The following is a 24718-nucleotide window of genomic DNA, read 5'->3' as shown; positions in this document are numbered from 1 at the left end:
CAATATTATTTTGATTGAGAGTAATTATTTTTATTTTACTATATTGCAGAATGAGCTCGACTTCTTTGTTAACGAATTTGTTTGCAAGCATTACACATTTCTTTATTGACTTATTTAATTTTTTCTATGACAATAAATAATAATTAATTGTAATAGCCAATAGGAACATCAATTGAAAATAAATGGTAGACAATGAAAAATGGAGGTAAATACCCTAGACGGAGATTGGGGGGTGCTTGGAGAGCGGGCTTAGCCACCCAAAATTATTTGATCACTCATCAAAGTAATGATGCGGTGGTGTGAAGCCCTTGTGGGTTATTTTAGGAAGAATAACGCCAGCCCCCCAAAAAATTATTTAAATCTTCGCCTATAAACATATTAATGGCAGCAAGTAATACAGCCGATATTGATTTTTTTAATTTTGTCAATACTGATACACTCAAGTCATATTTAAAGTCAAATAGATAATTAGTTAAGACTTATAAATGCATATTATTTTTAAATTATTGTAGCATATGTTATTCATTATTTATTATATTATACTACCTGTTATTATTATACTATTTATTATTATTATATATATTATACTATTTTTGTAAATGGAGTTGATTCCGTAATATAGAATATTATTATTATTATTATTATAATAAATACACAAAATCAAGTTTAAATTAATTGGAAACAATAAACTAAGAAATTCACACATATATACATTTGTTTTTATGTTGTTAAATATATCTATTATGGTTGTTAATTAATATATTTATTGGATTAAAGCATGGAAAAAAAAATTAAAAATAGCCTATGACACTTAGCAGAACCTGATAAATCTTTTGACATAATTTCTATGAAAATCGGACGAAAAGTGTTTGATTACCTTGACCATACATCTAAACGCTTACAATTGCATATGTATTGGTATACATAAATTTATACATAATACATCTTCATACCAGCATATTATGTTACAATTAAATAAGTATCATTTTTTTTTTGCGTTAAAAATTGTTCACACTTAATCAACATTTTTAATGTTTTAAAGTTGTACTTAAAAAATTGTATCTTCATCATGAATTAAATTTAAAAAATATTATGCTTAATAAATTATTTTTTATAATTGTTTTTAACAAAAAACAAATTAAAAGAAAAATATACATATTAAATGGACAAAAACCAAAAAGATTTCTCATTTCAATTGAGTAGAATTAAATAATATAAACAAATAAAATACTTAATATCTTGACAATCATCATTTATCAACTATTTATTGATCTGAAAAATATAAGTAACATTGCTTAAAGATAATTTATAATTTAGTCAGCTACATATTTGAGAGTAAATTATCAAACATAACATCTCTGGCCTTTGGTCTGGGATTTTCTTTAATAGCAGTCTTTACTGCTCCAGCTTGACCTAACATCCATTCAAATTCTAAAAAAAAAAAATGTATTATACTACAGAAAAATATAACTCAATAATTATTACATATAGTCAATAAGAATATAATCAATATAGTTACCATTAGTTGAATCTTTGTCAAATCTACCTATGTTGTCATTAGTTAGTTAACAATTCGAACCCATTGCAGAGTTCATTTTCAGAGAAATACTGCCGCGATAATACTCAGTGTACCACTAAGTATAGTCACGACAATACCTATTTCTTTGCTCTGATTTAGAGACTCTGAATATAGAACCTTCAATGGGTTTGAAATTTAAGCTAATGATAACATAGATCCGAAAATTACCATACTAATAGTTCAATCCATGAATGATGAAAGTGTTAACACATTAATATAATTACCATCTTGAGTTGTTGTTAACGAGAACATTCGAGGTCCAATAAACTGATGTTTCATATCACCCTCAAAATAGATGAAAATAGTAGGTAAATTACTATCAGGATAATTTGGGATACATGTTGTTGAAATACTCTTGACAAATTTTGTTGCTGGGAATTTACGAGCTAAATGATTTAGATATTCATTCATCAATGCACAAGTTGGAATACTGTAATAAACAAATAAATAATTTAGTTTAAATTCAAATTTCACAAAAAAAAGTCAAAAAGTGAATTTTGCAAGGTTACCAGGGATAGTATGTTTAATAATTGGATCATAAAAACCATTAATCTGGTCCTTATAGATCTTACAAATGTTTCATTTAAAAACAAGTGTCTAAAAAATATTTTATACAACACATTTTTTTTAGAACAAAACAAAATTTAAATAATTTTGTTACTCCCAACATTTTTTTTCTCAAATAGTGAATTAAAAAATAATGTGTTTAGACAATGTCCTTATTTAGATATCTACTTAATTAAGTATTACATTTAAAACAGTAAAATCAATAATTTTGAAATAATCCTATTTATTGAGGTTTTATCCCCGATACTTACCCTTGTTTGTATAAAAGTAAAACCACCCAAATTCCTGATCCTGCCTTATTAATTTGATTTACAAAATCTTGACCATTGATTTCTATAACTTCACCAAAAACATCTTTTTTAGCTTGTTCTTTTAATTCAGAAATCCTACGTCGACGATATTCTTCCAAAACTCTTTCATCTTCATCATCTTCCAGCTCATCTAATTCATCAAGAGACATATCACCCATATCTTTCTTCACTCCTGGAAAAATAATATTATAGACAATTTTCTATACCCAAATACTTAACATTATTTTTAATTTATAATTTTAAAAAAAAATTTCTCTTAAAAAATACCATTTTGTTTTTCTCGAACAGTCTGTTCTACTAGGTTTATGACATCATCTTCAGTTATTTCTTTTTCTTTTTTTGGGGGTAATATTCCTTTGGCTCGCAAAATATCGTTCCATTCCGTGTCCTCATTAGGATTCTAATAAAATTATTTATTTACAAAACAGTTTTTACTTTTATGAATTAATAATTTATATAAAAACAATTAGAGAATACATAAACATACCTGCATAATTAATGTTATTAAAAAATTAACAATAAATTAATATTTAAAAAAATTATTTGTCGTTGCGCTATTCGAGAGTTATAGTGGCTTGAGCAAAGTGGTAACTGTGTAGTGTGCTGTGAGAACTGCTAATTGCTATATAAGCGCTAATACTGATTACTGAATACTTAGATAAGGCTCCAGTCCATATATGGAGTGAAAGAAATAAAAACTGTCATTAGCGTTGTTATAAATATCATACTAACTTCAGATCAGTAGGCAGTATCAACTATCAAATGAATATTGTTTTCATTTTTAGGTTAAAAATATTTATTTTGATAACAATAAAGAAAAATTAGATAACATTATCAAGAGTGAAGAGCGTAAAATGTAAATAAATTACTAAATTCACTAGATATGGTAAAAATTAAATTATTTATTTTGAATCAAATTATATTTTACTAACCGTATTATTGTTGTTCTATTTATTATACTTAAAATTATTAAAATAGTTTATATTTTAACTTTATTTTAAGTACGGTCAAAATGGGGTTGATGACAGTTTTAAAGAAGATGAAACAGAAGGAAAAAGAAATGAGAATCTTAATACTGTATCCTTTTGACCATATTTTGTAAAGTATGATTATGGTAGTTACAACAACAAGAGGTAAAGTAAATATTGTTAATTCAGGCCTTATTTTAAAATTTATTGAGTTTTGTAAAACAAGTTTTATAGTATGCAGTCAATATATTATACGTTGTTTTAATTGTGGAAGTATAAACAATAAATAATACCATTTTTTAATATTGAAAGTAGTCAACATAAAAGTTTGCAATCAAATTCAATGTTTTCACTATATTATCATAAGGTGGCGCAAACAATTGAAAGTTATAATTCTTTAACATTTATACTTCTTTAGAGGTTTAGATAATGCTGGAAAAACAACTATTTTGAAAAAGTATAACGGAGAACCTACCAACACAATTGAGCCAACATTGGGTTTCAACATAAAAACATTAGATCATAAAAAGTAACAGTAAAATTATTTCTTTACTTGTATTCAGGGCTTGAATATGATAGCACCTTGATTATTGTAGTTAATAGAATTTCTAAAAATAGAATGACATACTATAATATGCATTAAAAATACTTATATTAGCAAACAAATATTGTAGAAATGCTATAAAATTCAAACTCTGCTTATTATTGTATAATTACATACTATAATACCATTACTCATATTGGAACAATTCTAGTTTAGCTAACTTTCGATATTTTTGAATTTGTTTCTTTCAATATGTGTGTTTTTGCATGCTTAGTTAAAATCTGTAATCAGAAATTGTCGGACTCGTATAGTTCAAAAGTTACAGCTGTTTGAAGTTACAGTATACCGTTGGGCATGGCACTGCGCGGCGCGGTGCGGCGAGCAGAAGACCTGTCGATGCGCGGCGACGCAAATCGCAGTTCGTGTTTTTTTCTTAATTTTTAAACTTTTACGTTAAGTATTTAAAAGCTACTTGGGATGGGGGCTTACACCTTATATTGCTGATCTATTATTGTAAGGCAGGTCACCGAGTATTTTGGCACTCGCTCGCTGCGCTCGCTCTGCGCCGTCGCTTCGCTCCGCTAAACTAAAAAATCCTAGGTTTGCAGGCTACAGTCTAGAAGGAGGTAACAGGTTTAAAGTAAAGTCAAATTAAATGTTGAATAAGTTAAAAAATTAAGAAAAAACACAAACTGCGATTCGCGTCGCCGCGCATCGACAGGTCTGCCGCTCGCCGCACCGCGCCGTGGGTGCCATGCGCAACGATATACTGTAACTTCAAATAGCTGTAACTTTTGAACTATACAAGTCCGACAATTTCTGATTACAGATTTTAATTAAGCATGCAAAAACACACATTTTGAAAGAAACAAATTCAAAAATATCGAAAGTTAGCTAAACTAGAATTATGCCCTCATATTATATAATATAACTAATAATATAAATTATGATAATTTTAGTTATAAATTAAATGTCTGGGATGTTGGTGGTCAAAAGTCTTTAAGGTCATATTGGAGAAACTATTTTGAGAGTACTGATGGTCTTATATGGGTAGTTGATAGTGCAGACAAAAGACGATTGAATGACTGTACTGCTGAACTACATAGTCTAATTGAAGAAGAGGTAATTTTATTCAAAACTATCTGAAAAATTGCATATGTTTAATATTTTTGTAAATCAAAGAAATCATGGTTATACACTGTAGTCTGTATATTATGTTAAAAATTATTTTACTTGAATAGTTGATTTATATAATTTATAATAGTTAAAAACATTAATAGAAATAGTTTATAATAATTAATATGGACATTACTTTTAGAGGTTGGCAGGAGCTACTTTACTAATTTTTGCCAACAAACAAGATTTACCGGGAGCATTATCCGCTGAAGAAATAAAAGAAGTAAGAAACTGCTTTTTTTAGATATTATTAATACTTTCTAATAAGCTTATACAAATTACAAACACAGTATAAATATTGTCTTGACATTATGTTGATGTTTTAGGTTCTGCAATTAGACCGTATAAAAACCCATCATTGGAAAATAATTCGTTGCAGTGCATATACTGGTGAAAATTTACTAGAAGGAATTAACTGGATGGTCAGTGACATTTCCGCAAGAATATTTACTCTAGATTAATAATTAATGAGTTAAACAGTAACTATAATTAATTGTTTTATGTATAATCATGCATTCCTTACAAACTCTTGACAATATAATATAGTAATTTTTATTGTAATTATAAAATTGCTACAGATTAGTTTTGTATAAAATAATAATACAAATATAACCAAGCATTTAAAATGTAATATCAAAAATTTGTGACTACAATTTACCAAATAAGTCAAAGGCCATGGTCAACTTTCCTAAAAAATGATATCTTTATTTCTAAAATATTGATATTCTTATGAATAATAATCTAATAGTATACTGTATACCTTACAATATGAGTATATTTATAAATTCATTAATCTACTTCTACTTAAGTATTATACTGATCTGTATGTAGTTATAATTTGTGATGTATAATACATTAAAAAAAAAAAAAAAATTAATTTAAATTTTGTCAGAAGTTATAGGCAACCTAAAAAATTGAATATCATTACTTAACTGACTGAAATGGTAAAATGTAGTTGAAATATAATTAAATTATTTATTTTTGTTAAAATTGTACACACCGAAGCTTTGTATATTATTTATTGTTACCTACACATACCTATTTAATACATCATTATGTATTTTAATCAAAGGTTAAATACCTAAAAGCATAAATTGTACATACTAGGTAATTTTTATTTTATGTAAATTCTTTGGACTTTTTTTGCTCTGCTTAAGGTGTCTCATTATATTTAATTATACAAATTAATTATGGTATATAATGTAGTATAATACTAAATTTAACTTTCTATGGGTATAATATTAATATATTAATAATGTTATAATAATAAAAACAATTTCTTTATGCTAAAATGCAAAAATATTTTAACAACCAGCGTAGACTGGTTAAAAGATTGTTTAATCAAGTTCTAGTAGAGGGGAAAATACCAGAAAAGTGGAGGAAGAGATCTGTAGTACCTCTCTATTTGAAGGCAAATGATGAAACAGTTTATAATGTGGAAATTATAGAGAAATAAAACAAGAGGACAAGAGGTTGACTGAACAAGAAATGACAATTTGCGGTCACGTAGTAGGCGAGGTTGGGAATTTTAAGTATTTAGTAACTTTTGTATAAAACAAAACGGTGGCTTTGATAAGGATATGAAACAGGATTAAGTGTGGTTGGGTTAAGTGGAGAGAAACATCAGGTGTTTTATGAGATAGAGAATTTTAATTAGACTTAAAGGTAAGTTTTACAAGAAGGTAATAAGACCGACTGTTGTATGAACGAATAAAAAAGAGGCAGCGTTTCAGCTAGTAAAATACTTTTCAATATTGTGAATTTATCACATTGGCCATTGCTGACTGCGATTTGCGTCATATACTCTGTTCGGAATAAGAATAGAGTATAGGTACGTGTACAATTACTATTGTTAACACACACACACACACATATATATATATATATATATATATATATATATATATATATATGTATATGTCTGTGATCGTTAACAACTAAATTTCCATTATCATGCTTTTGTATTTTATACTCTTTGGACGTCCAAGGAGTAATTATAAAAAACTGCCGGAATTGAATACGGATTTTCAATTCCTGAAATCTAAGGGCCTCTAGTCATTGCCGTGAGTTACAAACTTTGGAATTCATATCTTTTTTCAGTTCTTTTTCTAAATTTCTGATTTACTTTTTGAGTTACTTAATAATTATTTTATGCTTAAAGCTCATGTAATAAGTATAACAGGAGTTTACAAAATTTCGGTTTTTAGCTTATCACAAATCACATGATTAAGAATGCCGCATGCGGCCTGATAATTATAATCAATATTCAATAGTATTTCTTTGTAATTATTGTCTTCATTCTGTAATAACTAATATCTTAACAGATACCTAATTCAAATGTAGGTAATTTTTGTTAAATTAAAATATATATTAAGTTTTAATTATTACTATGGATGATATGATTCTCGAAAGAAAAGAAAGTTATACAAATGGAAATAGTTTTGAACTAAAACACGATAATTATGCTGAAGAAATTCATAATGAATATGAAGAACACATGTCTGGGTTCAAAACATCCAAATTACAAGATGAGCTATCGGTAATACAATTTTACTTTTTACAGTTCATTAAAATCTAGGTAACCATAATACCTACATACTAAGTCCATTTAAAATTAGTTATTTTACTGAGTACATTGTATTTATTTATAAATTAAATATTAATTGAATTTATATTGCGTAGTAGTTGCAAGTATGAATTCAATATCTACATTAGTTGTATTATACCCGTGTTCACAAAACATATTTGGTATAATTACAATTTTGTGATATTTTCTCAATATTGTTTAATTTTTGAAATTCTTGTATGTTCAGTTATATGCTTAATTTGATGGCGTACTCTATTTTCCTTGGAAAGTTATAGTTGTTTACATTTTAATTAGTACTATTATTTGAGGAGTTCAAGTTCTTATCACATCTAATCTTATTGAATTTAGGCCAAAGCTATTGAAACTAACTTCAAACATTATTTTTTTATTTACAGACTGAACAGAAAATCACTACAATATATCCATCAGAATCCATACAATCTGAGAGTGAAACAGATGAAATATATGATGAATGTTACTCCTGTTTTATGTGTAATATATCTTATGATACTCAATTTGAATTAGATGAACATTTGCGATCGCATAATGATGATGAAACATTTCATCATAGTAATATTAACAGCATTAGTGAACCTTTACCACAAGAGTCTATACGACCATCTAAATACTTAAGATGTAATGAATGCTTCAAATTATGCAAAAGTCAGTTGTCTTACAATGAACACATGTTAACACATACTGGAGAAAAACCACATCACTGTCGTGTTTGTGACCGAAAATTTCGTCACATAGCTAATTTCAGAACACATTTGAAAAGTCACAATAATGTAAGACATTTAGTTTGTTCTCTTTGCTGCAAAACTATTGTGGGAGAAAAGAATTATTACATCCATTACATGGATGTCCATAACAAAATGGCTGTTCGACAGCCTCGTCCATATCAGAGTAGTTCATCTGACAGTGATGAAGATTTTAATCCAAAGATATCCTATTACAAAAAAAAAAAAGTTAATGTACGTAATGGAAAAACTCCAAAGGATAGTGAACCATTTGGGCCTCTTTTTGCTAAAAAAGCATGGGAAAAAAAACAACGTCAATTTGAACATGATGACTCAGACGTATATATATATTTAAACGTATTATAATTTAATGTAAAACTAAAATTATAAAACTTTTTTTTTTTTAGATTGAAAAACAAAAAACTGAAAGAGATGCAGTTCAAGAAGCTATTGAAAATTCAAGGATTGATATTCAAAATATGCTTAGAAAAAGAAAGCAACATTTAATTGATTATAACACTGAAGAATACCAAAAACTTATAGAAAGTTTAGTAGATGAGAAAAATTCTACTGGTCAAATCAATGAAGCAAAACTAATTGGACCTCTATTTTGGAAAAATGCTCTAATTAAGGCTGGTTTAGTAGAAGAGTATATACTTCCTGTACAGTTTCAAAGTCAATTAAGAGTTACTGAATGTGTGTCTTGTAGAAAATGTTTTGCCAGGTAATGTTTAAATACTACTTTTACATTAAAAAATTAAATAATGATAATAAATTGGCTTTTGATTTTTGGTCACTAATAATTCGCCAACAAAATTTTATTATAAAATGGTGCTTTCCAACTCACAGTTAAATTAACAAACAAATATCATCTTTCAAAAAAAGAATAGTGAATGATAGATCAATAATTTACTTGTGCAATCAATAATGGAAACAAATCTATTTATGCATATTTTAAATATGCAAAAAATGTTGTGCCACTTGCAATTAATTTAGATGTTATACATTCTAAGTTTATGTGTATGGTAGCGTCGAAATAAATCCCAAAATAATACCTAATATACTGATGAATTTTTAATCCTGTAATAAATTAATTTCTTAAGATAACTAAACAACAGATTCAATAAAAATAACCACGAAGAGCAGGGGAATGGGTCATGACTGCAGTAATCGCAGTAAAATGTCCGCAAATGCAGATCATTAATAAACTGCTAAATGTTAGCAATCTGCGTATTTTAAAGTTTAATCATTAAAACTTCAAAATAAATTGCAAAGGCGAAGAATTTTTTCAGATTCAGAATCGGCATAAAAAATAGTAAACACTATTGATAAAATAAGAAAAGTGGTCTTCAAATATATTAAATATTTGAAATATATCATAAATTAAATTAAATTTTATTAATGTTTATTATTATCTAAATTAACATTTGTTTTAACTATTGTAGATTGCCTAAGTGTAATGACAGTAACATAACACCTTCTACCCCTCCATGCTCAAGCTGTTTTATGATGAAAAATGAAACGACATTGAATAAGCACAAGTCTGAGCAACACAAAGAAAATCCCCCATTTTTTTGTAAAGAATGTTTATCTGAATCTAATACATGGTATGATTACGTCCAACACATGAAAATGCATTTAAAATATGCTGCAAGGTGTAGTGAGTGTATTTACAACATGATAAACAAGCCTGAACAAGTGATATTTTTATGTCACGAATGTGATATGTCTTTTGACTCTGACGAACAGTTAAAAGATCATGTAAATTCCCATTTAGAACATGGACAATGTAATGGATATAATCTTAATTCTGTAGCTTAATTTTATCTTAGTTTGTAGATGCTATTAGTATACATTCTTAAAAGAAATAATTTATAATTAATATAAACAATTTTTAGTGATTAAAATTAAATTAATTTAAGTAATACTTTACTAGTTCATAAAATATTGTTAAAGTACATTTTTATTTTGCATACCAATAATGGATATTTAATTAAAAAATATTTTTTTATGTAATTTAATTATGTGTCCCTTTTATGTGAGTATATATATAGCAATTATTATTTAACAATAATGTTATTTGTATTCATAAATAATAATAACTAATGATTAATGAAAAATAAAATCACCTTAGGTGTTTGGAGATATTGTTATTAAAACCAACTATTTCCATACAAACAAAAAAATATAAAGAGGACCACTAAAGAGTACCTACTTGAAAAAATTTTTAAATAATAATTTTCAATGATATTGTATGTAACAAATATTTTTATTTAAATAAGTTATAACTAAATATGTAATTTTTTTGAAAATACCTATATTTGTATTTCATGCACCAACATAATCCAATAAGTTTAAAACATATTCTTGTATTCAAAGCAAACATGGGTTAGTTCTTATGTGATCAGTAATATGTAATTAATTAAAAATTTTAAGCTAATGCAAACTTCTCCTGTTTATGCCACTGTAAGTTATGAAATCATTCAGAAATTAGAAGTTTAAAATATTTGAATTTTATAGCTATAAACATTAAAAAAAAGAATGTGTCATTTGTTTGGATATTAACTAAAACAGGAAAATTATATTTTGCTTTTAATTAGACATTAGTTTGATACCTATGTTAGTGTTAAAGAATTTTCATTTACCAATCAATAATGCTGTAGTATATACAATTACACTTATACATGATGTTAAGGAATGACTGTTTCTTTAACAAGGAAATATTGTGAAAGACTTGTAATAGGCATGTATAATGTAAAATTAAAGATAATTAAAATAATTTTCGGTACAACTGTAAGATGATTAAATATGACTTAATTTAGTTGTATAAAGATTAAGGTGATAAGGTGATTAATACTTTTGAAACTCTTCTAAATTCTTTTACAAGTTATTGTTACTGTGTAACTTATTATTCCCAAAACTGCCTACTGATCATATTGCTCAACACTTTAAAAAACAATTTATGAGATCAATAGCATGTCAGCTAACCACATTTTTTATTGTAATTCCATCAATTTTTTTATTTTAGAAAATATTTTATTTCATACATGCTAAAATATAAATTTTGCTCACAACTTTATCCAGACCCTTGGTTTTAACCATACATAACAAGCAAAACAAAACTCTCATATTTAAGGCTTTTTTTTTGAAATTGTATTTTTTTCTCTATTTGTGAGGTTCTTGTATTATAACATTTGAGATAAAATATTTTAAAAAATGGTAAACATGTTAAACAATATAAATATGTTATCGAAATGTAATAACTATTCACTAATATAAATTAAAATCTTGAGACTCTTAATAACGAACATATAACCACTAGAAGAAAGTATTATGATTATGTCTTTACTATTATGTAAGTTTACATTATTATTAGTGAGTAAAAAGGATATTCTAATTATTCACTTAAATATTATTAATGTACAATTATACTAAATTAAAATAAACTAAGTTCACTGTTCATATCATGTGCAGTTGATGTTACTTAAAAAACTTTAAACATACTCATGAGGGCAACCATATACGCTATAATATAATAATAGTATGCTTAATGCTAGTAAACCTAGTATTTATAGTTGCTTGTATTGTTTTTTAACATGAGTGATATTTGAAGAATACTGATAGGCTTGTTTTATAGTATAATATATAATTAATGTAATTAATATAATAAAATTAATATCTTTTTGCCTTTTTGAAAATGTTAAGTGTTTTTGTGGTCACCCTGTATTATAAGATAATTGTTAATAATTAACTTATCTTTCAGACCCTGATTTTTATTGTTTTGGTTAGAATTTATTTACTATTTTATAATATAATACATATCACATATTATATACCTGTAGACTTTAAAACATATTTTTTATTTAACAATCATTCATTGAACTTATATATTTTTTACTGTGCTTGAATTTAACAAACAACACATTTTTTTCAAAAAAAAAGAAAAGTTATATATATATATATTTTTTAACAGTTTTATATAAATTACAAAGTAAAAGTTATTGTCAAAACTAAAATGAAAGTTCAATAAAAATTGATTTGTTAAATCAGTGTTAAAAAACGACCTGTGGGAAGACCAAGATAACAGTGGATGGACCGAGTTAAGGATGACTTAAGAGATTTAGAAATGGAGCGAATATTGAGGATGCTGAGGATCAATAAGTTTGGAGGGCTCTGGTAGAAGCTGCGAAGCCACTAAATGGCGCGTGAAGAAAAAAAAATTGGATTTCAATCATGGAGCAAGTAAAACTCATTCTGCGTAGGTATGTTTTCACGCTAGAGAATGTTGTAGCTAAAGTAACCGTTACACATCATGGATGATATAATTTAATTTTTAATAGTTGTTATAAAAATAATTAATTTTGGAGGTTAAAAACATATACTTAAATTTATAAAAAAAAATTAAGATCACGCTATATAAAAACTCTGTATGTTTTTAGCTTAAGGGCTTAAGAGATTAATTTAATTTATAAATTCATTTTGTTGCTTTTTTAAAAAAATACAATACATGTACAACTCTCTATCTCCGACACAAGCATTTGCTTTTGAGAGATAGATAAATCGATTTATTTCATATGTATTTTTTTGTAATGCAAATGTTTTATGATTTAATAAAAAAAAAAATAATAATAAGTATTTTTGCTCTAAAATCATCATAAAGCTAGTAAAACGTATTCTGCGTAGGTATGTTTTAACGTTGGAAAATTGGATGTATGATGTCTTTTTAAACACCCGTCTTACCGCTAACATCTATGAAAAATTTGAATTAACTGAGGGTTGGAGGACCGAGGATGAATAAGGTACTCTAAGCACATATGCGTTGTACAGTTGTTTTTGGTTAACCTGGTTAGGTAAATTTGTATTAGAATTGTTATTTAAGTTAACATAATCAAATAGACAACAGTAAAATTATTCGTATTCGAATACTCATCACTACATAGAATATATATAATATTCTATGTATTGAAGTATTTAAAAAGGTCCATAGTATGTATACTAGATTTTATGTGGTTAAAATTATATTTGTTTTAATATTACAATCGAATCAAGACTGAAGAATATAGTTCGTAGTCCAATTAAATACACTATATCGAGTTAGAAATTCACTACATTTGAATTTCCATAATACTTTTGAATATTATCAATGAAATCCAAATTATCACTTTACAGTTTATTTAATTAAAAAACACTGATTACATAGTACGTATAAATACACATTATGGTAACACGCAAATATTGTAAGCGATAACCAGTAATAAAAACACTGTCAGACGTCAGTGTTTTTAAATTGAGGGTAAATAAGATAAAGGCTTGATAAAAATATAAAAAATATTAAATGCTACTAAAAAAAAAATAGGTAAATATACTAACACGTTTAATACTATTAGCTTAGTTGATCAATAATAATTATTTATTAGTTGAAATATCTCATGTCTACTAGGCTACTTGAGTGTTAAGTAAATTACCTATGAAAGCCAAATCAACGCTCTAAATTACGAACTGTAAGACACTGAAAAAATAAACCAGAACAGTGTTAAAATGTATAAACGATTAGGATGTTTTCTCAACTTAGATGGGGTTAAATTTATTAATTTTTGGTCTTAGACAAAGTACTTTTCAGCTATGATTTCTGTTCTATAGACTTGCTACACTAAACAAATTGTCTAGTGGTTACAGAGATATAGATAAAGACACGAAAGTATTAACACACCATAATAAAATAAAAATATTAAAATCAATACCTATTATATTTATTCATACTCACCACTCAAGAACGCCCTTGGATAAAAAAGCTACATATTTTTCTAGTTATTTTAATTTCTAACGACCCCTCCACCAAAGTTTTTGCGAATTGGGTCGGACTACACCAGATTTGCCGTATCCGGTCAATTTAGTAAAATATAAATATCATTAAATTACTGTAAAATACAAAGCACAGTAGGGCAGGGGCGTATTTAGATATTTTTTTCGGGGGGGGGGGGGGCATTAAGTAAAAGAGCTGTGTAAAGAGTTATTTTTTAATTCTGATCCAGAAATAAACCTTAAAAATTTGGCCAAACTTACCCATTAAAAACAAGACTTCGAAATTAAGTGTAAAATTTTAATATTATAATTCTGATACAATTAGTATTAGTTACAAAATCTCAAGTTAGGAAATCTTATGTCTTACAAAATATATAATAAAATAGAAATTATAATTCATACTCATTAATACTAATTACAATATCAGTAAAACAAATTATATTAAATTCAAATTTCTCTCTACCACTGTTGGCAATTTTGTCTAATACCATATCATCATTTATATCAATGTCTCAGTGAATGGATAAAAGTGCTAGTCCTACTAGCCTGGACTCAGAAGTTGTATTTCTTAAATATGTTTTAAGTCTTCTAAGAGTCGAAAAGCTGCGTTCAGCCGTAGCGGTGGATACTGGAATTATAGCTAGTATTTTTAGTAATTTAAATATGTAAGGGTACATCAAACGATCATAGGCTCTTAGAGCTTCTATAGCAGTTGCAGGTCTTAAGTTTTCTTCAATATTTTTCCATTTAGCCTGCCAAATTTCATACTCTGCTTCTATAATGTCGTTTAGCCCAGGTAAATCACTTTTATAATTTCACTATTTAAAATTTCCTCGTCAACATAACGAATACATAAGGAAAATTGTTTGACTTGAGATATGTCAGTGGTTTCATCTGCTAGTATTGTATAAAAATTTGTTTTTGATACTTTTTCAAGTATTTTTAATTGAATTAATTCAATAGATACATTACCACAATACATAGATTTACCACCACTAGTTTCTAAATGTTCTTTAATAGGTACGTTATCACCATTTTTTGCGCGATATCGGAGCAAACAACGGAAATTACCATCGTTATCTAATAAGATTTGACCAGAATCCTCATGTCCCCTTAACGCTATAGTTGCTGTCTGCCACATAACCTAACTGTTTGAATAATTGGTTTAAGTTTTTCGCGATTTTTTAAAATTTCATCCTTTCGTTTATTATTTAATTGTACTAATATATTATCTTGTTTTTTATCTAAAATAGCCTTTATGTTATCAGCGGTAAGCAACGAATTTTTATAATGATTATTTTTTTCGTGATTTCTGAACTCTTCCAATTTCGTCAAGGGTTTTTAAAACAAGTTTGCCTAACTGCTCATGAGAATCCTTACCAGCCTGACTTGAATTAAAAACAATACACAGTATTTACAAAAAGAACCTTCTCTTAATTTTGAATAAGCCAACCATTTAAAAGTTTCAAGCATTTTAATTTGAAATGTACGTTTATATTTTCCAGTAGTATCATATGGAAAATCAAACTTACAATCAGGGGTCCATACGTTTTGTAAAATAGAAACCTTTTTTTCGTCACTTAAATTTTGTTAACACTCAACGCAAGCTCCTATATCAAACTTAGAATCGAAAATATGTTTAATTACCGGAGAAATAACTTCTACACTTGAAGCGGCTTGTTTTGTTTCAGATGCCACAGTGTCTTCATCTAGGAAAACATTTGATAAAGATGGAACAGTATCATCGGTTGACTGTTTAGATTTTTTAAAAAAGGTCAACAATTACTGAGTTCGTTTCATTATATTATTTTAATAAAATTAATTTTATTCAAGAGAAACACAGAACATTGTACACACGTTACACACGTTATTACTTATTAGTAAAATATACTATGAATTCGATAATATTTCTAAGCATGCCAAACCCCCCAATTCTTAACATAGCATACAAAAAACAAATAAAAACATTTCGTTTTTGCTTTATTTTTATATAACATAAATATTATTCTAGTATTTCTATAACATCTGCGATTTGTTATTGATATAAGTAGGTATATATGTATACAGGCTATAGCAATCTTTTTTTTATATCGTTGACATTTTTTCCCCAATATAAAATATACTACTGATGTTTAATTGTTTGTATTTATTTACAATATCTCTACAATAGTAGTGTACACTGTATGTATCGCGGAATAAAGCAAAATATTATGACGATGATCACTCCTATCCCTACGTTTTGCCACAAGACTGAAAACAGTTGGCGCCCGTAAGTCGGCCGCCCAAAATATAATAATAACAACTTCAGTCGTTGTGTTATAAAAAAAAATCGTAAATAGCAATTTATTATTTTTAAAACGACAATATTGAACTTCTACAATTTATATCCTATAGATATAGGGTATAGCTCATGCCGCTTAGGCAGACTTAAAAAAATGTCCTGAAATTTCGGGGGGGGGGGGGGGCTGAAGCCCCTCAGCCCCCCCCCCCATAAATGCGCCCCTGCAGTAGGGTAAAGGCATATGAGTAGTCGAGAGATGGCAGATCTTCAGGAATCAATTTAACGCGTCACATTCATTTTCTCGGAGAAATAATAACCAAACATTAACACATAAAAATACAATTATGTATTTGATTTGCAATATAGTTTACTATGTTTGGGAGTAGGTAACCTATTTAAAATATTATCATATTACATCAGCTATATAACATAATAAGAACCAGATGAATGTACATATAAAAACACAATTATAATGCTTAGTGTGTAATCAAAGGCGGACAATGATTAGGCTATTGTCTATGTGTACACACTACGCACATGTATTTATTAAACGGCCCGTTTTTATATAGATAGTATTACGTTTGTATAGCATTCAGTCATGTATCACCGTTTGAATTGCTTAAGCAGTACTCGGCGCTTTTACTCATCCGGGGTTTCAAAAACCGTGTTCGACCGCGAGTCTTTCACTTGCAGACATATTGGTCCAAACGATGTCGAGCAGGAGCAGATGCTTAAAGAACTTGGATACCAGGTAGGTACGCATTTATGATTCAATAATAATATTATACAAAGACTAATGGCCGTTTGCGCCAACTACATACATTTTAAAAGAGTTTAACGTATAGTTTCAGTATTGTAAGAATACCCTTAATTTCTAAGCATAATTGGTGCAAACGGTCATAAGTTAACTAAATATTTATTTAATGTAATATATTCTTTGCTATTAGCTATAAAAATACAATGTTTGTGGAAATTTTAGTGTTTAATAGAAACGGAGGTTAATTTAACGTTCTCATTTTAAAGAGTATTTTATTAGGTTTTAAAAATGTAACCGTTATTGTCTCTCTTAGCACACACATTTTCGAAAAAACTGATTACAAGTTACATATTATAATGTTTTAAAATGAGTGAACTTAAAAGAAAAATATTTTTATAAACATCTTTTAATTTATATCCATAATATTCATACAATTTTATAATATATATTATACAACTTACATATTATAAAATATTATTTATTTTTGTAATGGATAGCAAGTAGTAAAGGGTGAAATTTAAAAATCTGCCCCCAGCCACCATATTTGTTAACACTTAACACGTCACTCTATAAATATAGTTGCGCCGATTTCCATGTTGATTTTCAGGCAATCGCCCTACTAGACTATTCGAAATATTAACCAGCTTATTAGCTTAGTGCTAATCAAATTTAAATAGAATAACTAAAAAAACACCTAGTTTATTTTTAATCATGAAACTGACGACTTAGAATAATTAAGCCACGTGTTCTTTAATATTTATTTATAATAATCTAGGTTAACTAGTCTAGGCATTGTAAATTATTCTATTTAAATTTGATTAGCATTAAGCTCATAAGTTGTCTTGGTTAACATTTAAATTAAAAGTCAAGTGTTCAAAGATCACAAAATATTGTCAAATTAACTGTTTTGTATACTTTTTAGGACCACATAAAAAAACGAGTGTGGTGATAGAAAGCCACTGGAAACCTATAGTAATATTAACTGAATCGAAGAATAGAAGTGTTAAAAAGATTGAATCCTTTAGCGTTTAACGTGTAGCAATGTTAGCCAATTTTGTATCCAACAAATTATAATAACATTTTTAAACAATGTTTTACATATTGTTCGTACTTATAAAATGGTTCATATACTTTATATTTAATAATCTATTTTGTAGTTAAATCGCATTTGTGATTAGAGAGATAGAAATTATTTTAAAATTTTAAATTATATTTATACCTGTATAATATGGATAGAAATTCTACGTAAAAAAAACGAATTTTGAACAAGAAGTTTATTTTGAACTTGGATCATTTTATAATCAAATAAATTCCAGTATTCTATAAGATGTACTGTGTACTTAACAACACGAGCACATTTTTATTAATAATAAGAGTATAATTAAATAGTTTTCTCCTAGTACGCTAAAAATGAATGATTGAATGATAACTTAATTTAAAATTTTTCATGGTCAAACTGAGTTGGCCAACTATATTGTAAGATTAATTGTAGTTTGACGTACTTACATTGTTATATTTTATACTTGAATATAACTAGAATGTATTAATTTCATATTTACTAACCAAATACATTATAAGTTTTATTTACGTAGGTAGTTAAAGGTGTAACGAATTTTTCAAACGATTTCTTAATTTATAATGAATTCCAATCATTTTTCAAAACTGTATTTATCTTTTTTCAGTTATTGTTTACATATTTGTCTTAAAACTAATCTGGAGTGTAGGTATTTGTTGTACAAAACGATTATCATTTGACTGTCAAACGGATGATTTCGACAAATATTTATGTTATAATAAAACATACTATTGTCTACCCATGTTACTTACGTAAAACATTTATACATATTTTTTCAGGATCTGGAAGAACTAAGTAAGGCCGTGATCCCAGATAGTGTTTACCTCGAAAAGTCACCTTGTTTAAAATCAGCCGTTATAGGTATGATATCTATAAGAACTGATAACCTTTAAAGGTCATGGCAATATGTAATTTTACAAATATTTTGTTAATAACTGCGTCTATCGATGGACGTATATTTATTGAAGTATTTGCAATTATGCAAAAGGTACAGCTGAGCTAGGTGTTATATTGTTGTTGCTACATAGAAATTGGGACGTGCACGTTGCACTATTCAATATAATACTATAGGTTTAAACTACTCCGCTTTCTTTAACTGGCATTTGTGAGATTGATGGGTTTCTTAGATTAATTAAGTTTGTTAATCACTTTAATTATAAGCTATACTTCAATGTGTGTATGTGTCGATAGATGAGCACACTTTGGCTGAATTGATTAAATCTATTGCCAATAAAAATCAGACATGGAAAAGCTATATAGGAATGGGTTATTACAACTGTCACATACCACATGTCATCAAAAGGAACATGCTAGAAAATCCAGGATGGTAATTTTCCGATTTACCGTAATTTGACCCTAACTGTTTGCTAAATTTATGATCGTATTTTCATCAGGCTGACCCCTTACACACCCTATCAAGAAGAAATCGGTCAGGGTCGGCTAGAAGGCCTATTGAATTTCCAAACCATGATTATAGACCTCACAAGCATGGACGTGGCAAATGCATCTCTGCTGGACGAAGCCACGGCCGCCTCCGAAGCTCTAGCCATGACATTTCGGCACAACAAACGTAAGCAATGGTTTTTAGCCAACAACGTACACCCACAAACGATAGCGGTGGTCCGCACAAGAGCCGAAGCGCTTGGCATTGAAGTTCACGTTGGTGATCCCGGTCATGTAGACTTCAGGCCGTACAGCGGCATTTTACTGCAGTACCCAGATACTTATGGGTATTTATTAGATTACGAAGAGATCGTGCACAAGGCTCACAGTAGTGAGGTTTGTCTGAACGCAGTGTTTATTTTATATCACTATAACTCTCAGACGCTCGTTTCTCTCTAGACGCTGGTCGTGTGCGCGACGGATCTGCTTTCGCTTACTTTAATAAAAACTCCAGGTGAATTCGGCGTCGATATATCGGTTGGAACCAGTCAGCGGTTTGGTACACCTCTGGGTTACGGAGGACCTCATGCTGCGTTTATCGCTTGCAAAAAGAAACTCATGAGACTTATACCTGGCAGGATGGTCGGTGTTACAAGGTAGGCACATATTATAATCTTGATGCTTTTATATTTTTCTACTTATCGTCTACTTTTTACATCAACAAAATTTATATTTTATATATTTTTTTTATATTTTGCATCTGATGGCTTTATATTTTTTTATGATATAATTTTATAGAGACACTGATGGCGATCAAGCATACAGGTTGACATTACAGACCCGCGAACAGCACATACGGCGTGAACGAGCCACTAGTAACATATGCACGGCTCAAGCTCTACTGGCGAACTTGTCAGCTATGTATGCCGTGTACCATGGACCCAATGGACTAAAGAATATAGCTAAAAAAGTGCACCATAGTGCCATACTACTGAAAACAGCTCTGGACGAATTGGGCTATCAAACGAATAGTGGTAGTATTTTTGATACGGTTCAAGTTAGGAGCAACATTTCACATAAAGATATTTTAAGCAAATGTAGAGAAAAAATGATCAATATTAGATGGTACGATGATCGATCTGTAAGTGCATGATTTTGATTTTAAGTATTTGTAGTGTCCAAGTAAGGGTTTTAGAAATATTTTAAGTTTACTTTGTTTACAGTTTGGAATTTCTATGGACGAGACCGTCACAACTGAAGACCTTGATAATTTATTATGGATCTTTGGTTATAAAAATGGTATAAATCAAGTAAGAATTAGACATTTTTAACTTTTGTTGAGCTGCTTTGAGTTGATTTTTTGCTTAGATCATATCGAAAAACGAACTTCAAGAACAAGTGAGTAATTCGATATTCAAGCGAACTTCACAGTATTTACAGCATCCGGTATTCAATACTCATAAATCTGAAACTAAAATCGTTCGATACATAAAACAGCTGGAAAATAAGGACATTTCGCTAGTCCATTCCATGATTCCTTTAGTGAGTAAATGACGATTTATCAGTACACATTTGTTATTTATACTTAATTTTATGGTTTTTATCTTATACTAAGGGCTCATGTACGATGAAGTTGAATGCGACAGTTGAATTGTTACCGCTTTCAGAACCAGGATTCATAAATATACACCCCTTTGTACCCTCGGAACAAGCGTTAGGATACCAATATATTCTTCAGGATTTGGAACATGACCTTTGTCAGTTGACGGGTTTCGATAAAGTATCTTTTCAACCCAACAGGTACCTAATAAATAGATTCGTGATATGATACATTTATAATAATAATTTTTGATTTAGCGGTGCTCAAGGAGAATTCGCTGGTCTTTGTGCCATAATGAAATATCATAAGCAACGGAGCGATAACGACCGAAAAGTGTGTTTAATACCGACGTCGGCACACGGTACAAATCCAGCATCAGCCCAAATGGCAGGCATGGATATACAGACAATCAATACATCGAAAGACGGTTGTATCGATTTACAGGATCTCAAAGACAAAGTAAAATAATAACTATTGTTACTATAATTGTAACTATTAGAAATTTGTATACTTCTAAATTAGGTCAAAAAGCATAAAAGCCAATTATCTTGCATAATGATCACGTATCCTTCTACTAATGGAGTATTTGAAGAATCTGTGAAAGATATTTGTGAACTTGTTCATTTAAACGGAGGACAAGTACACCATTTAGCACACATTTTTAATCGCAAACCAAACAAATCAAACAATTTAACGTTACATTAATAATTTATAGGTTTACATGGATGGAGCTAACATGAATGCACAAGTTGGGCTTTGCCGACCCGGCGATATTGGTGCAGACGTTTCTCATTTAAACTTGCACAAAACGTTTTGTATACCACATGGTGGAGGTGGCCCTGGAATGGGACCGATAGCAGTGTAATAATAACATATAATACAATATAAACAATTACAATTTTTTTAGAGACTCGCATTTTTAATTATTTTAGGAAGTCACATTTGATACCGTATTTACCATCTCATCCAGTCATAAAAAATGGGAACGAGCTGAGTTTGGGTACTGTTAGTGCGGCTCCATATGGTTCAGCATCCATTATACCTATTTCTTGGGCTTATGTTAAAGTATGGTTTTGATATCGATGAAAACATAAAAACTCATTTTAATATACTATCGTCTTTTTTACAGCTAATGGGCTCCGAAGGTCTCAGAAAAGCTACTCAAGTAGCCATATTAAACGCTAATTATATGAGTAAAAAATTAAGTAGTCATTACCAAACATTATTTGTGGGTACCAAAAATCAGTTGGTAGCACACGAATTTATAATAGACACTCGAGAATTAAAGAATACTGCCAATATTGATGCTACAGATATTGCCAAACGATTGATTGATTATGGTACACCTCAATGACTTAATGCTTACGTTTGCAACAATTTTCAGTTTTGAATGATTATTATTAATGTATTAAACGTAAAATTGTTACATACTTAGGGTTCCACGCTCCTACTATGTCATGGCCAGTAGCTGGAACATTGATGATAGAACCGACAGAATCAGAAAGTAAAGAAGAGTTGGACCGGTTTTGTAATGCTTTAATTAGTATGTATATGACTATTTATAGTTTTAAATAATAAAGACTCTAATCAAATCCATTTGCAAATTTCATTAACTAATAAGTCATGATAATAAAATTTGCAACTAATAAGTCAGAATAGATCATTCATCATTATATATAGTTATCATTACTGATTATTAACACCAGTATTTATAATCAATGGTATTAGGGGTGTGTTTTTTTAAAATATTTACAAAGTTTTCAATTTCAGTTGTACCTATATATACATATTAGTTTTGCCAACGTTTCGGAAGCCTTTCATCTTTAGAGCTGTGTTACGTGCTAGTTATGATGTTCGTTTCTCTGCTGCACTGCTGCCTATTGAGTGTAGACTAATTTCTAATTTTCTAAAACTATAGTCTCTGAACTCTACGGTTGTAGGTTATATTATTATGTGTCGTAAAATAAAATATGTAATAGCATAAGTTAAATATAATATAATGTAGGATAATTATTATCTATCAATCGATTTTATCAACAGTAATATATTATAAGTTATAACTTTTAAGTTATTATTACCAATACAAAACACAAATAGGTAATTTCTTATAATATTGATTCGTATTTAAACAGATAGTCTTTAAGATATAATAACAAATTTACAGATATAAGAGAAGAAATAAGACAAATAGAAAACAACAAAGCAGATCAACAACAAAACCTTTTGAAACTGGCACCACATACACTAAAACAAATTTGTAAAGATAATTGGAGTAGGCCGTATTCCAGAGAATCGGCTGCTTATCCTATGGTATTTTTATTTTAATACAGCTATTCAGTTAATACAAACTACAAAATTAATTATACTCTCTTTTTCAGGGATATCGTCAAAAAGTGTGGCCTAGTGTTGGGCGTATTGACAGTAAATATGGTGACCAAAATGTAATTTGCAGTTGCCCTCTGTTAATTTAAAATACAACCATGAAGACTATAATGACAAACCTATTTAATGAAAATGTTTTTATTCTTGCTGAGAAATATTTTTTTTGTATTAAACTCCAGCACGTATCGTATACCTAGTTACTTCTCCTATCTACAAATTAAACACATTAAAAAAAAATTACAAATTACAAATTTATAAAAGATTAACATTTATAAATCGAAATTACATGTAAAACAATTACAATTTACTATTAAATACGGCTATTAACTTGTGATGGAACATCAAAATATTTTTCATGAGAATTTGAAACCGAATTAGGTTACAAGATAACATTTACAATTTAGTGCAAAAATAAGTGTAGGTATTAACTATTAATGATAAGTATGACAATTATGGTTTACGGTTTTAAACGTGTAATATTATCAATGTAAATTTAGTTTTACGCACTCTCTGATTGTTTTTCTTCCTTTTGTTTTGTTTTCTAGTATTTTATATTGTCGCTTAAAATCATGTCATTACTAATAAGTAATAATGTAATTTTACATTTCCATTTTACTTATTTTTAGTGTCTAATTGTTGAGCCAAATACAGAATACTTTTATTAATGAAGGCTATAAAAATTTTTTTTTTTAAAAAAACGTGTAACATTAAAAAAAAAAGATAAGTATCGAGGTATAAAACCCTGGTCAAAGTTGGGCATTATTTAGTTAATATTTTATTTAAATAATTTTTCAAATAAAAGTTGATTATTCGTGTAACCACAAATAACCATACGAATCATATGATATAAACCACAATGATAATTAAATCGACTATTGGTACATTCTCTTTTTCATTAATTGTATTTGAAAAACTTTCTGAGGAAGTAACGTTTTGAATAACAGTGATGTCCGTAGTATAAGTATC

At 28.5% G+C, this 24718-nt stretch overlaps 4 protein-coding genes across 6 annotated transcripts; 3 read left to right on the top strand and 1 right to left on the bottom strand.

The window, feature by feature from the left end:
* Nucleotides 1-1235: 1235 nt before the first annotated feature.
* Nucleotides 1236-3185, bottom strand: LOC126838744 (viral IAP-associated factor homolog). The gene is made up of 5 exons (XM_050573411.1): nucleotides 2945-3185; nucleotides 2725-2857; nucleotides 2398-2629; nucleotides 1804-2009; nucleotides 1236-1431 (listed from the first exon to the last, which is right to left on the bottom strand). Exons 1-5 carry the CDS (start codon nucleotides 2948-2950, stop codon nucleotides 1322-1324), a joined length of 687 nt encoding a protein of 228 aa, XP_050429368.1. The 5' UTR covers nucleotides 2951-3185; the 3' UTR covers nucleotides 1236-1321.
* A 58-nt stretch (nucleotides 3186-3243) lies between these two features.
* LOC126838745 (ADP-ribosylation factor-like protein 2) lies at nucleotides 3244-5948 on the top strand. Of its 2 annotated transcripts, XM_050573412.1 has the most exons (6): nucleotides 3244-3343; nucleotides 3460-3534; nucleotides 3844-3954; nucleotides 4929-5091; nucleotides 5288-5368; nucleotides 5472-5947. In XM_050573412.1, exons 2-6 carry the CDS (start codon nucleotides 3470-3472, stop codon nucleotides 5604-5606), a joined length of 555 nt encoding a protein of 184 aa, XP_050429369.1. In that variant the 5' UTR covers nucleotides 3244-3343; nucleotides 3460-3469; the 3' UTR covers nucleotides 5607-5947. The 2 variants fall into 2 exon arrangements, with proteins under 2 accessions (XP_050429369.1, XP_050429370.1); XM_050573413.1 differs by lacking the exon at nucleotides 3244-3343 and having other exon boundaries at nucleotides 5472-5948.
* Nucleotides 5949-7224: 1276 nt separating this feature from the next.
* On the top strand, nucleotides 7225-12170 carry LOC126838288 (zinc finger protein 425-like). Its single transcript, XM_050572597.1, has 4 exons — nucleotides 7225-7684; nucleotides 8128-8811; nucleotides 8880-9196; nucleotides 9918-12170. Exons 1-4 carry the CDS (start codon nucleotides 7535-7537, stop codon nucleotides 10291-10293), a joined length of 1527 nt encoding a protein of 508 aa, XP_050428554.1. The 5' UTR covers nucleotides 7225-7534; the 3' UTR covers nucleotides 10294-12170.
* Nucleotides 12171-17023: 4853 nt separating this feature from the next.
* LOC126838618 (glycine dehydrogenase (decarboxylating), mitochondrial) lies at nucleotides 17024-23944 on the top strand. 2 transcript variants are annotated; one of them, XM_050573166.1, is made up of 17 exons: nucleotides 17024-17306; nucleotides 19167-19182; nucleotides 19579-19714; nucleotides 19782-20166; nucleotides 20230-20426; nucleotides 20569-20911; nucleotides 20994-21080; nucleotides 21139-21312; nucleotides 21386-21570; nucleotides 21628-21829; nucleotides 21893-22009; nucleotides 22086-22231; nucleotides 22303-22435; nucleotides 22500-22710; nucleotides 22806-22913; nucleotides 23535-23680; nucleotides 23749-23944. In XM_050573166.1, the coding sequence occupies exons 1-17, from the start codon at nucleotides 17154-17156 to the stop codon at nucleotides 23839-23841; spliced, it is 2832 nt and encodes a 943-aa protein (XP_050429123.1). In that variant the 5' UTR covers nucleotides 17024-17153; the 3' UTR covers nucleotides 23842-23944. The 2 variants fall into 2 exon arrangements, with proteins under 2 accessions (XP_050429123.1, XP_050429122.1); XM_050573165.1 differs by having other exon boundaries at nucleotides 17025-17306; nucleotides 19167-19248.
* Nucleotides 23945-24718: the final 774 nt, after the last annotated feature.

Source organism: Adelges cooleyi, unplaced genomic scaffold, assembly GCF_023614345.1.
Source record: "Adelges cooleyi isolate 19-005CV unplaced genomic scaffold, UGA_ACOO_1.1 ACOO_flye_CR_arks_rails_tigmint_CR_PRNA_30, whole genome shotgun sequence".
NCBI classification, from domain to species: Eukaryota; Metazoa; Arthropoda; class Insecta; order Hemiptera; family Adelgidae; genus Adelges; species Adelges cooleyi.
The sequence above is the reverse complement of the archived record's forward strand: the minus strand, read 5'-3'. Positions and strand labels throughout refer to the sequence as shown.

What these genes read in the sequence shown, in the direction of transcription:
- LOC126838618 (XM_050573165.1), top strand. Translation starts at nt 17,154, where the DNA reads ATGTATCACCGTTTGAATTGCTTAAGCAGTACTCGGCGCTTTTACTCA. An exon ending in TACAGGATCTCAAAGACAAA is followed by an intron (nt 21,830 to 21,892) that starts GTAAAATAATAA and finishes CTTCTAAATTAG; the next exon opens with GTCAAAAAGCATAAAAGCCA. An exon ending in CAAACGATTGATTGATTATG is followed by an intron (nt 22,711 to 22,805) that starts GTACACCTCAAT and finishes TTACATACTTAG; the next exon opens with GGTTCCACGCTCCTACTATG.
- LOC126838288 (XM_050572597.1), top strand. Translation starts at nt 7,535, where the DNA reads ATGGATGATATGATTCTCGAAAGAAAAGAAAGTTATACAAATGGAAAT. An exon ending in TTGAACATGATGACTCAGAC is followed by an intron (nt 8,812 to 8,879) that starts GTATATATATAT and finishes TTTTTTTTTTAG; the next exon opens with ATTGAAAAACAAAAAACTGA. An exon ending in TGTAGAAAATGTTTTGCCAG is followed by an intron (nt 9,197 to 9,917) that starts GTAATGTTTAAA and finishes TAACTATTGTAG; the next exon opens with ATTGCCTAAGTGTAATGACA.
- LOC126838744 (XM_050573411.1), bottom strand. An exon ending in TGTTCGAGAAAAACAAAATG is followed by an intron (nt 2,630 to 2,724) that starts GTATTTTTTAAG and finishes TTATTTTTCCAG; the next exon opens with GAGTGAAGAAAGATATGGGT. An exon ending in TTACTTTTATACAAACAAGG is followed by an intron (nt 2,010 to 2,397) that starts GTAAGTATCGGG and finishes TGTTTATTACAG; the next exon opens with TATTCCAACTTGTGCATTGA.
- LOC126838745 (XM_050573413.1), top strand. Translation starts at nt 3,470, where the DNA reads ATGGGGTTGATGACAGTTTTAAAGAAGATGAAACAGAAGGAAAAAGAA. An exon ending in ATAGTCTAATTGAAGAAGAG is followed by an intron (nt 5,092 to 5,287) that starts GTAATTTTATTC and finishes CATTACTTTTAG; the next exon opens with AGGTTGGCAGGAGCTACTTT. An exon ending in CCGCTGAAGAAATAAAAGAA is followed by an intron (nt 5,369 to 5,471) that starts GTAAGAAACTGC and finishes TTGATGTTTTAG; the next exon opens with GTTCTGCAATTAGACCGTAT.